This window comes from Melospiza georgiana, chromosome 15 (genome assembly GCF_028018845.1).
Source record: "Melospiza georgiana isolate bMelGeo1 chromosome 15, bMelGeo1.pri, whole genome shotgun sequence".
Taxonomy (NCBI): Eukaryota; Metazoa; Chordata; class Aves; order Passeriformes; family Passerellidae; genus Melospiza; species Melospiza georgiana.
In genome coordinates this window covers 1,267,478-1,279,754 of record NC_080444.1, presented here as the reverse complement: position 1 = coordinate 1,279,754, position 12,277 = coordinate 1,267,478, and the positions used below count along the sequence as shown (strand labels likewise).

General features: G+C 50.7%; 2 protein-coding genes across 2 annotated transcripts; one reads left to right on the top strand and one right to left on the bottom strand.

The window, feature by feature from the left end:
- The first annotated feature begins 6,762 nt into the window (after positions 1-6,762).
- Positions 6,763-8,670, top strand: FABP6 (fatty acid binding protein 6). The gene is made up of 4 exons (XM_058035022.1): positions 6,763-6,844; positions 7,680-7,855; positions 8,289-8,378; positions 8,557-8,670. The coding sequence occupies exons 1-4, from the start codon at positions 6,778-6,780 to the stop codon at positions 8,608-8,610; spliced, it is 387 nt and encodes a 128-aa protein (XP_057891005.1). The 5' UTR covers positions 6,763-6,777; the 3' UTR covers positions 8,611-8,670.
- Positions 8,671-9,130: 460 nt separating this feature from the next.
- LOC131089921 (complement C1q tumor necrosis factor-related protein 2-like) lies at positions 9,131-11,687 on the bottom strand. The gene is given in 3 exon segments (XM_058034937.1): positions 9,131-10,024; positions 11,220-11,648; positions 11,651-11,687. Coding segments are annotated over 3 exon segments (1,080 nt in total). The 3' UTR covers positions 9,131-9,410.
- Between the last annotated feature and the right edge of the window lie 590 nt (positions 11,688-12,277).

The window sequence follows — 12,277 nt, the reverse complement described above, 5'->3', positions numbered from 1 at the left end:
CCGGCAGGGACAGGGACAGGGGCAGGGGCAGGGCACAGCACCCTGCAGGGCACCTCAGCCCCGGGGCTGTTCTTGTTTCTCCAGCTGGGGCAGGGACTGCAGGGCTGGAGCAGCAGCACAGCTCTCCCCCAGGTGGAACAGAGCTCTGGGCTGTGAAATCAGTTTGCAGCAGGTTTGCAGCCCCTGGGATTTGAGCTGGTCTCACCCAGCTTAAGGAGCAGTCAGCAGGAGTCATGGTGCCACTAATCCTGATTTAAATGGGAGGTAGAGCAGGGCTTGGATTCCACATCTCCAGAGTGATTCCTTGTGCCATCCAGACCTCATCAAAGCGTCCTGGGGAAAATGATTTTAACCCAGCTGCTGTGCTGTGTGTTGGCACAAGAACCTGGGGCTCAGGGTGATGGAGGTGTGAACATCCCCCTGTGCTCAGTCCTGGGCTCTATTCAGAGGCACAGCTCCAGGCTGGGATTTTCTTTATATCATCAGGATAACAGCACTAGCAAGGCTGTGTCCATCCCTTCACCCTCAGTGGGTAAACTCCACATTTTTCCTTAAGGAGGGATATTTAAACATTCATATGATAATGAAGAAAAGAACCCAACCATACAAAATTTATATAAACTCATATCTGGCCCTGTGTGAAAAAGTAATCCAGAGGCCACAGAACTGCAGGGCTGGCTCAGCCAGGCAGTGTCACAGAGAGCTCTTTCTCTTTAATTTTTTATTTGGATCCTCTCTGTATGTAGGTCACAATGACTTAAAAGAGCAGGCACTGACCAGACAAAACCAAACCTCTCAGAACAAAGCCATTGTTGCAGGAGGAGGGTTTTTTTCTCAGACAAGCCCCTAAATCAGCACTGAAGGATTGCAGCATTCCCAGGGATTCCCACTCCCAGCAGGGGCAGAGCTGCTGCCCCATGTGCTCTGCTGGGGAGGGCTGGAGCTGCTCCCTGGGCTGACCCACGGATCCATCCTGGCAGGGAGGGATGGGCAGCTCTCCCTGCCCCAGGAGCAGGAGGGATGGGCATTTCCCCCTGCCCCAGGAACAGGAGGGATGGGCATTTCCCCCTGCCCCAGGAGCAGGAGGGATGGGCAGCTCTCACAGCCTCAGAAGTAGGAGGGATGGGCAGCTCTCCCTGCCCCAGGAGCAGGAGGGATGGGCAGCCTCTCACAGCCTCAGGAACAGGAGGGATGGGCAGCTCTCCCTGCCTCAGGAACAGGAGGGATGGGCATTTCCCCCTGCCCCAGGAACAGGAGGGATGGGCATTTCCCCCTGCCCCAGGAGCAGGAGGGATGGGCAGCTCTCACAGCCTCAGGAACAGGAGGGATGGGCATTTCCCTGCCCCAGGAACAGGAGGGATGGGCATTTCCCCCTGCCTCAGGAACAGGAGGGATGGGCATTTCCCCCTGCCCCAGGAGCAGGAGGGATGGGCAGCTCTCACAGCCTCAGGAACAGGAGGGATGGGCAGCTCTCACAGCCTCAGGAACAGGAGGGATGGGCATTTCCCTGCCTCAGGAACAGGAGGGATGGGCATTTCCCTGCCCCAGGAACAGGAGGGATGGGCAGCTCTCCCTGCCCCAGGAACAGGAGGGATGGGCAGCTGTCACAGCCTCAGGAACAGGAGGGATGGGCAGCCTCTCCCTGCAGCTCCCACCCCTGTGAGCATCATCCATGGCCAGCACCACTGCAGGGATTCACTCCCTGTTTCCCTGGGGGAATTCCTCCCTCTTGCAGGGACACCCAAACACCCTGAACTGCTCCCCAGCTTTGGGGAGGGAAAACAGATCCTGGGTTTGGCCCTGGCTCAGCCTTGTGCCAGCACCAAACAGCAGGGAGTACCAATAACCTGCAAAGTTTCTTAGTGAGCACTGACTTGCAAGCAATGCTGGGTGGCAACAGTGCAGATAAAAATCCCCCCAAGAACAGATATAAACAGCCCTGAGTACAGATCACGGGTAGAAAAGCGCTGTAGAAAAGCAGATTAAAGCCCAACAGATTCCCCTTTGGCTTCAAAATCCATACTGTGCCCCAAAACTTTGCATCAGGGGATTGGAAATGGAGGATCTTCAGGGTCCTTCCAACCCCAACCAGTCTGTGATCCTGAGATCCTGAATTTTGTAAATGTGACAAAACCCCCAGTTCTGGCGCAGGGAGAGCTGAGGTATTTTGGTTTCTTTTCCTCTCCTGCCTGTTAGGACAGAGCTGCAGCTTGGCCCTGAAACTCCCAGGGCAGGGCTCAGGAGCAGGGAGCTGGCACTGGATGGTGCTGTGGCCCAGCACAGGTGAGCTCACCTGGCTGCCAGACAAACCCTGCTGCTCCTGGAGCCACCAGGGGAGCCAAAGGGACAGCCAGGATCCTGCTTTACTCCTGGCTGCAAGTTCTTTTCAAAAGCAGATTTTGCAAGAGCATTTTGTGTCCGAGGAAGCAGAATTTTGGGAAGCTGGTTCCTCCCCAGTCACTGAGCTTTTGAGCACCCTGAGAGTGACCTGTGCATGTCACCAGTCTGAGCCATTGAAAAAGGCAAGTTTAGGTTAAAAATCAAGTTTTATAAAAACAAACCGATTTCCAGATCACAGAATGCTCTGAGGAAGGGACCCACAAGGACCATCAAGTCCAACTCTTATGCCCATACAGGGACTGAACCACAAACCTGCTGTTCTCAGCACTCTGCTCTAATCAACTGAACCAATCTGGTATTTTTAGGGGCTTTCTGGCCCCTGATGCTTTCCCATTGTTTAGGAGGGAAACAGCTGTTGTTTGGTACTCTGGAGTAAAGAAACCATTAAACAGAAGTTCAGATTTTCAAGTGTTTTCCAGATTTTTCTTCCAATTCTGGAAGGAATCTTTAAGAGAAATGTGGCTTATTCCAGGGTCTGAGAAAATCACAGCTGTTACCAACCCAGTCTCATTTTCCCACTTTTCCATCAATGTTGTTTGATTAATAAGAGCCAGCTTAGTGCTGAGCAACTCAGGAATAAATCAAACTGTAGAAGAGGGACACCAGATGTAATAAAAGCAGCTCCTGGAACAAGGAGATGCAAAGATGTGCTTGGTGTGGAGGTGGGGAAGGACTAGCACTGGGATGTGTGTATTTTCTCTGCCACAGAAGTATATTTTCTTCTCCTGATAAATGTATCCAAGGCAATATAAACAATTTCAAAGAGCTGAAAGTATGCAGTGAGATGTTGCTGTGGATCACACACATCAAAGCAGAGCTGAGGCCCAGAAGAGGCTTTCTGTGCAAAGAAAACTGGCTTTTCTTGTATTTCAGGGAAAGAAATCCTCCTCTGCTTCTCAGACTCTCTCTGTCCCTGCACACTTGTCTTGGATCAACATTTTCAGTGGGGCACTTACTAAACACTGCACTGGCATAATAAAAATTCACTCAAATATTGGTTTCTCCTGCGTGCCTTTGATTATTTCAGGTCAAATCCCTCTTTGGTTGGTTCTGGGGTGGTTTCTCCCCAGCTCCAGGCAGGTGCTGCTCCACCTGAGCCCTCTCCCAGGTGAGCTGCAGGGAAGGGAGAGCAGGAAAGGCTTCAGAGGGTGACACAGAGAGGAGGGGACTTGGGAACACCAAGAGGTCAACTGCAAACCAGATGTGGCCTCAGAGAAAGAAAAGGGCAGTGTTTGAATTGAATGTTCCCTTTGACAGAGCTTGGGCAAGCAGAGCTGAGGGAATGCTCTGGAACAGCAGGATTTCTCTGGTGGGAAGCCACAGCCTGGGAGGAAATCCCAATCAGATTCCCTGCAGGATAATCTCCATTTGGAGCTGTTATCTGATGTGTCACAAGGACAAGCACACAGATATTATCAAGTAATAATACCTAAGCACATAGATATTATCAGGTAATAATTCCTTTACAACCCAGCCCATGAGCTGTGCAGATAAAGGGGGTGGGTGGCTTTGGGGTTTGCTCAGAAAAGTCCAGAAGAGTTGCAATGATTCCTGTCCTCAGGGCTGTCACTTGTTCACTTTATTAGAACTTTGTATATTTCTATATAAGAAATCCATAGAGAGAGGAGCTTTAACTCTGATTTTTGACCAGACGACTCTGCAGATAAAGCTGAATTATATCTTCCTTTTTAGCAACCTTTGAACTATTGTCTATATTAGACTAAAACCATTGGAGTTCAAAATATTCCACAGTGGCTCTTAATCCAAGGATGATACTTCAAAGGAATCTGAGCAGTTTTGTGGGAGCCAAATTGAGAGCAGCCAAAATTAGTCTTCTGTGCCTCTTCAGGATACACAAATCCAAACTGGCTTGACAAAATTCAAGCCTTCTGTTGTAGTTGTTAAAAATCGAGGTAGCTTTCCATTTCTGCTGTCCATCCCCATCTCATTTAACTGGATATCAGTGAATTTAACCACTGCTAACATTTACTACAGGGTAACTCATTAAAGGGAAGTATCCTGGAGAAAGGAGGGAATTAATTCCCAAGAAGTTGTGGTGCCAGGTACATTTTGCCCAGGTTTAGTTTTCTGTCTCTGTAATTCCAGCCCAGGCCTCAGCAGTGCCCCTGAGACTCCACCTGGAGATCAGGAGCACCAGAGGGATCCAAGCCCTTCCCACAGGGGCTCTGCCAGCCTTTGGTTGTCTTGTTTTTCTGGAAATTTCTTTTCTGGAGATCCAGACACACTGAAGGTTCTCCTGATGGAGTGTTAACACACAAAATAATTGGATTTTCTTTTAGGGAGTCCCCAAAGCTGCGGGATTTTTGGGAGATGTGTGCCTTCCTGCCCTGCAGGTGTTGCTGTCTCTGCATGTCTGTGAGCTCGCTGTTCCTGGTTTTGTCAGGCAGGTCCACGTCCCCTCCGGAGCAGGGACAGGCTCTGGGCTGTGGCCCCTGTGGAGCTGGGCAGGTGCATTTCTGTGCATCTTTAGCTCTGCCCAAGCTGGGTAATATTTCAGCCCCGCTCTGGTGATGAATTCTCCGCTCTTTAGGGCTGGAGAGCAGCAACACCTCGGTCCAGACTAAACGGGCACTTAACGAGGCCGAGTGTAACAGGGCTCCCCTGGAATTACCCAGCACATTAAGGCCAAATGAGCTCATCCTGAATTCATTAGCAATGATTACTCTGAGTGCCAGAGGAATTAATAATCATTAGCATTTCCTAAGGAGGGCTGCCGGATCCGGGGCTCCACAGGTTTCCCCAGGCAGCTGCATTCGAGGGAGTCATTAAGTGCAGCTCCGTGGGCACTGCAGAGCTCCCTCTGATATCTTCAGTCCGCACTCCCAGTTCACTTGCAATCCAGCTCTAAAAGCACTTCAAAGCCCGGCGCTGCCTGGCTCAGTCTCTGCTGGAATTACCTCCCCTTTTCTCGTTTTGTCTCCGAGTGAATCTCCCTGGCTTTCTGCAGCTCTTCTGAAAGGTTCAGAAACCTGGGAGGCTGCTGGGAGCCACCCAAGGGCAAGGGGACTCCACAGACAAAAGGAATGCAAAAACGCTGTGTTATTATTTTGTGCAAGCAAATTCTCAAAGTAAAGATATCCAAGGCTTTGATTTGGCTCCTTAAAGCTCCCTCTGTTCCCAGCAGCATTTGAAGACTCGGCTGCTTTGCATATCAGAGGCAGCTGACTTGGAGGCACAGGGAATTCACTGCTCACTTTGGATGACCTTTTCCTTTGGGGATGAGCTTCCACAAGAATTTTACTTCTCTGACAACTTACTCCTGTTCACTGCCTCCAAATACCACACACTTGGAATTTACATCATCCTGGTACATTCAAATAGAGCTTTTCTGCATAGCTGCTCCTTGCAAGCAGCAGGATCAAATCATGGCATTATGGAGTCTCCTGTCCATGCCTATGTGGAGCTGTCAGCGTTTTTGTATCTCATCGTGGAACGATATAACATGGTACCAATATAATAATGGTATCAATATAATCTGATCTTTATGGACAGGGAGCATAAAAGCTCAAGTACCGTTCATATAATCTGATTATCTCCTTCCTTTTACACAGGACTGCTTTCCTTATCCAGTTTGATCTCTGTCCCAAGGTCCCTGTGGCGTTACTCTGCCAGTGGAATTGTCCCCTGCAAACTTTATGTGAGCAGGAGAGTTTATGGCTTGAGTTCATGGACCTCCTGGCCAAGGTTGGGCAGGTCCCTCCGGAGCAGAGCAGTGGCACTGAGGCTCCCATGGCTGTGCCACCCCTGCCCTGCTCCCTGTGCCAGGGCTCTGCTCTTATAGCTGGGGCCTCAGCACTGGGGTCCACATGGGAAAGGAAGTTTCCTTTTGCTGGGTTCAGCAATCTTGGGATTAAGATGAAGGAGTTTTAATTAACAAACTAAGCGTCAAATGTGTTTTCAGTGTCAGAGTCATTTTGCAGTCACTTTTAAACCAAAAGTGCAAAGGAAACCCTGGTGGTGATACAAGTTTCCCCAGGTCTTTCTCTGCAGAGCTGAGAACTTGTGCATGGTCCATTTATATTTTACTTTTATTCCATCCTGAATCCAAACCCAGTGAAATCTTTAAAGTAAAAATGCATATTTTGTTTCAATCTGCACTAAAAGAAAGCTGAGCCTTTGGCCTTGACTCCTGCTGATCTCCAGGTTATTGGCAAGGATGCACAATTGCTTGATGACCTTGATTGCCACACAGGTCGATGGCATTGCTGTGACTCAGGGGCCATAAAGCTCCACTTCCAGGTGGGCTGAGAGCTGGGGCTGCCCTATAAAGGCAGGGCTCAGCCCAGCTGCTCCATCCAGCTCCATCCAGCTCCATCCAGCTGCTGCTCTGCTCCCCAGCCTCATCCCAAGGCAGCCATGGCATTCTCAGGCAAATACGAGTTCGAGAGCGACGACAACTACGATGCCTTCGTGCAGAAGATTGGTGAGTCTGGCTGGGGTTTGTGCAGGGATTGGTGAGTCTGGCTGGGGTCAGAAATGGGGCATAGATTGGATAAAATACTGGGGAAAGGCTGGGAGAGCTGAGATTGTTCAGCCTGGAGAGGAGAAACTTTGGGGTGACCCAGCTGTGACCTCCCAGTGCCTGAAGGGGCTACAGGAAGGATGGAGAGAGACTTTGCAAGGAATGGAGTGACAGGACAAGGGGAAGGGATTCAAACTTGCAGGGTGTAGGTTTAGATGGGATATTAGGAACAAATTCTTCTCTAGGAGGGTGGGCAGGATGCCCAGAGCAGCTGTGGCTGCCCCTGGATCCCTGGCAGTGTCCAAGGCCAGGTTGGATGGGGCTTGGAGCATCCTGGGATAGTGGAAGGTGCCCTGCCCATGGCAGGGGATTGGATGATCTTTAAGCTCCCTCCCAGCCCAAACTGTCCAAAGATTCCATGTGCATCTAATTAAAGAGCAAGAGCAAATATACAAATAGGTATGTGCAGCTAAATAGCAAAGGCCCAAGGTCCCACAGATGAAACTCCAAGCATTGCATGTGTAGGTTAAGGAGAAGGGAATATTTTATGTACTTTGTACATTTTTCCTGTGTATTGCTTCTCAAGGCAAAGAATGCAAGATTTGTTTAAGCAAACGTATTAATGTAACTAATATCTTTCTTTGCATCAGTAATTTAAACTCAGAGCTTTGATATTGTCAAAAAATTAAAAATAAGAAACGAACAACAGATCAGATGCTCTGAGAACAAACACACCACTACCATCCTTCAGTTCAATTCAGCTCAGATCTGACAAACTGTGTTTTTGTTGTTTAAGGTCTCCCCAGTGACAAGGCTGAGATGGGAAGGAACTGCAAGATTGTGACAGAGGTGGTGCAGAATGGGAATGACTTCACGTGGACACAGCACTTCCCAGGAGGCCGCACCACCACCAACACCTTCACTGTGGGCAAGGAGGCAGACATGGAGACCATGGGAGGGAAGAAGTTCAAGGTAAATTCATGGAGCTCCTCAGCTCCCCAGCCTCAGGTGGAATTGGATGTAGGGTGAAAAGCAAACCTGTGTCAGGCAGTGAAGGTGTCCCTGCCCATGGCAGGGGGTGGGACATGGGGGGCTCTAAGGCTCTTTCCAGCCCAGACCATCCTGGGGCTCCCTGGGTCCATCAGCACTGATTCCTGGGCTGCCTGCCAGGACCATTTTCAGAGCTGTTAATGAGAGATGTGCACATCCGGAATCTGCTGGAACTGGGAGATGAACAAGTGTCTGTTTAACTTGTGAACATTCAAGAACTAAAGCCCACAGATTTCAGCCCTGTGCAGCACACAACCTCTGTCTCATAAACTTCCAGCACCAGGTGTGCAGGTGTTTACAGAATCTGGTAACAGAAATTCCATCCCCAGCAACATGAACCCTTTCTCTCTCACAGGCAACTGTCAAAATGGAAGATGGGAAACTTGTAGCTGATTTCCCCAACTACCGCCACACCTCAGAGATCTGTGGGGGGAAGCTGGTGGAGGTGAGTGCTCAAAGATCCAGGGTAGTTCATAAAAACAAAGAGAATCCCCAAAAATTGAAATTTAGGAAAAAATCTTAAATGAAGGACAGGCTCTGAGCCATCCCCAGGGCTGTTCCCCTGGGACTCTGGGGCTCTGATCACACTGTCCAACCAAAGCTTTGGTTGTTCTTTGTTACAGATTTCTACTTCTTCTGGTGTAGTCTACAAGAGGACCAGCAAAAAGATTGCCTAAGGCAGCAAGGCCAGTCTCTTCCAGTGCACTGAAAGCCAACAATAAAATAAATAAAATAAAGTTCTGTCTTTGTCTCTTTCTTGGTTTTACAAACATCATGTTAATGCTGACCCCATTCCTAAGTATCTGACAGGGGTGGAACCAGATGAGATTTAAGGTCCTTCCCAACCAAACCCTTCTGTGACTGATTCTTTGCTCTGAGGGAGACCAGTGGTGCTCAGAGCACCACTTTGTGCCCTGAGAGAAGCCCTGAGCGAAGCCCTGAGCCTTAAAAACAAGACCTTTTAATCACTTCCTGTGCAGACCAGATGCCTTGATGGCCTGGGAGGGACTTTTACAACTCCAGCTGCCAAATTCCAGACTCTTTTTGGCTGGCAAAGCCTGATTCCATTAACAAGGACTGTGCTGGGGTGTGGAGGAGGAAGCCCAGTGACACAATCTATAGCATCAGTGGCACTTTCCAGCTCAGCTTTAGGAAATGACTGTTGGTTTCCATGCTTTATTATAACAATGCAATAACCAAAGCATTCTGCACCAGTATTTGAGTTACATGTCCATGGCATGTTGGAATGAATAATCATGGAATACATAATGGATGGCTTTGGGATGGAGACATTCATGAGGCTGCTGAAGGCCTGGTACCCTGTGGAAAAGTCTCGATAGTCCATACAGGGTGCAATCAGCTGATAATCCCATAGGCAAATGTGGAATCATCTGATAATCCCAGGCATGTCCCATGTAAGGCCCCATTTCATTGGACTGAGGCCCATTTCCTATTTTTTTCCTAATGATTTCTCCTCCTACACTTCATTGAGATAATCTTGGTCAGGATAAATCAAGAATCCAGTAAATAAGCTGTCTGTCCAGTAGGGATCATAGAAGAGCCCATTTTGCTCTGAGTAAAAGATTTGCAGCCACACCTCATCCTCCTGCTTCAGTGCCAAGATGGTGGATCCAGAGGCCACGTCGTGATTCCCAGTGTTGGCATCGAAAGTCTTGATCCGGTACTGCCCGTTGTGCACCAGGCCGATGGCCAGGTGCTTGTTGGCCAAGGTGATGTCGTAGGTGAAGTAGTAAATCCCTGGGATGCTGCAGATGAACTTGCCGCTGGAAGCGTTGTAGTGCCCTCCCTCGTTCATCAGGATCCTGTCGAACTTGATGGGCAGCCTCTCGCGGGGGTAGCTGGTGGACACGGCCACCGAGAAGGCAGACCTGGCCCTGCTGGCCCCGCAGCTGCAGGGCCCGGGCAGCCCGGCCTGGCCCCGGCTCCCCTTGGGCCCCTTCTTCCCCGGGGCCCCGCTTTGCCCGGGACTGCCCTTGAAACCCTTGGGCCCGCGGGGCCCGGCCTTGCCAATGGCTCCCGCTTTCCCCTTCGGGCCTGGCTTGCCAGGGTTTCCTGTTCTGCCCTGGGCACCTGCAAGACAAATGGTCTTATCAGGTTCTCTTATGGCTCTGGAGGGAAAGAGCTGATACAGTGGGTGGAAAGGGGTTAGAGCATTGCAGCAGGAATTTAATTTAGGAGGAAGGCATTGCTGGTGTGAAAATCCCAATGAAATCCCACCGGAGCTGGACATCTGTCTGGACTGACCAGCCAGGGTAGGCAGGGAGCTGGTGTGGTAACAGTACAATTCCATCCTTTTTAAGGACCAAAAGGCTGATTCCATTATTTGGCTCACTTGAGAAAAAGAAGGAATTACAGAACAAGCTTTAAATGTTTTGGTTTTATAGAGTGGGGCAGGTTTGTGAAGATTTCAGAGCCTCAGTTTGAGCAGGTGAATACTTTTGATCTCATGTCTTTCTTTTTCCTTAGCTTTTTTTTTTTTTTTTTTTTTTTTTTTTTTTTTTTTTTTTTTTTACATTTAGCATGAGACTGTATAAAAACAAGGTAGAAGCACATCTAGATGTTGCAAAAAGCCCAGCCCAGCCCAGCTGGGGGATGAACCAGCAAACACTGCGGGCAGGGGCTGCCTTGAGAAGGGAAGGGACTTGGGCTGGCAGTGATTCTGGCTCGGTGGTATCTGATCTGAGCAAAACCGTGAGGATTTATGCAGTGCCTCCCGACCTGCTGTTAGCAAGAGCAGATCGAAACGCGGCTGTGGCTGGAAATCTGCTCTCCAGATTGCCGGCTGGGGAGGGAGGAGGCGGCAGCCGCAGGCTGGGCTCGCTGGCGTTGCTGAGGCAGGAGTGCTCTCTAGTGTGGCACAGGGAAATCTCGGCTGTGCTCAGCTCCTGCCGCCTCGGCTCAGTGTGCTCTGCGCTAGGTCCGGCACGGCCAGCGCCTGTCCCGTTTCAGCGCTCAGGGCAGCCCATGCTGCCTGTCCTCTCGCGGCTCCGGTTTTCCTGGGAGCAGGAACCTCAGACCAGCTCCTTGTCTGCTCTAGAGAGCCCTGAGCGGCGCAGGGCCCCCCTCACCGTGTCACCAAACGAATCCAACACGAACTGCAGCTGTGAGAGCATGGTGAGAGTGTGGAGCCCTTGGGACAAGCGGGATCATTCGGAAGCGGACAGTGGGAATTCCTGGCGGAGTTTCCCATCAGGTGGAGCAGTGAAGGGGCTGTTGCCCCACACCTTCCACCCTTCCACTGCCATGCCGAGCGCCTGTCTCTTACCTTCATCGCCGTGCTCGCCCTTGTCGCCGTCCTGGCCGTCCTTGCCGTCCTTGCCCGGGAAGCCCATCCTGCCCACGGTGCCGGGGGTGCCGGGCAGGCCGGGGGGCCCGGGGGGCCCGGGGGGCCCGGGCAGGCTGCAGGCCAGCTGGGCACCGTCCTGCAGCTGCCGCTTGGCAAAGCCCCCCAGGATGTGGTTTGCCACGCAGGGCACGGTCCAGAGGAGCAGCACAGCCGAGATCATGGCACAGCCTGTGGGAGCAGACGGGATCAGCAGCCTGAGGGCACCGCTGGCATGGCTGGTGTAGAAACTTGCAGGAAAATGGGAGATTATTTGGCTTGTCCTGGCAGGGTGGGGGAGCTGTTTGCTTTGGTGTGATGCGATTCCAAGGACTTGGCTCACAGAGTTTTCTAACTCAGACCAATATTTTTATCAAACTTACTCCTCTCCAGCTCTGTGTCTGTGGCCATCTCTCATTTCATTTTGCTCCCTGAACACCAGCAGCAATGGCAGAGGGGTGCAGAAAGCAGCTGCTTGGGAGCAGGGAAGTGGAAGGAGAAGGGGCTTGGTGCGAACATCCCAGCATGACCTGTCCATGGCTGGGCCACCGGGGTTTCCCCAAAGCACAAAGCCCATTATGTGATGAGGGCAGGATGCAGAAGAGAGGCTGGGCAGGCTTTGGGCCAGGCCTTAGTGCCTTTTGCCTGTCGGATGAGCTGAGCCTCATCCCCTTCCCCACTGCAGCTCAGCTTTAGCAGCTCCCCAGTACGGTTAGGTGCAACTCCTGCACTGGAAATAAGATGCTTAAAGCACTGGCTAAATTCCATGTTGGCCTTAGCTCTTATCCTGCTCTCAGCTCCTGAGGGGTGGAAATGCATATTTAGATGCTCCAAATCCAGCCAGCTGATCCTACATATTTATGCTCAGTGGGAGCCCCTAGTTCTGTGATATCATAATTAAGAACATGCAGAGGAGAGGGAAATGCAAACCAGATCCAGGGCTGGATTTGGCTTCTTAAGCCCTTTGGTTCTTCAGCTCTGATTTGCTGCTGGTTGGTTTA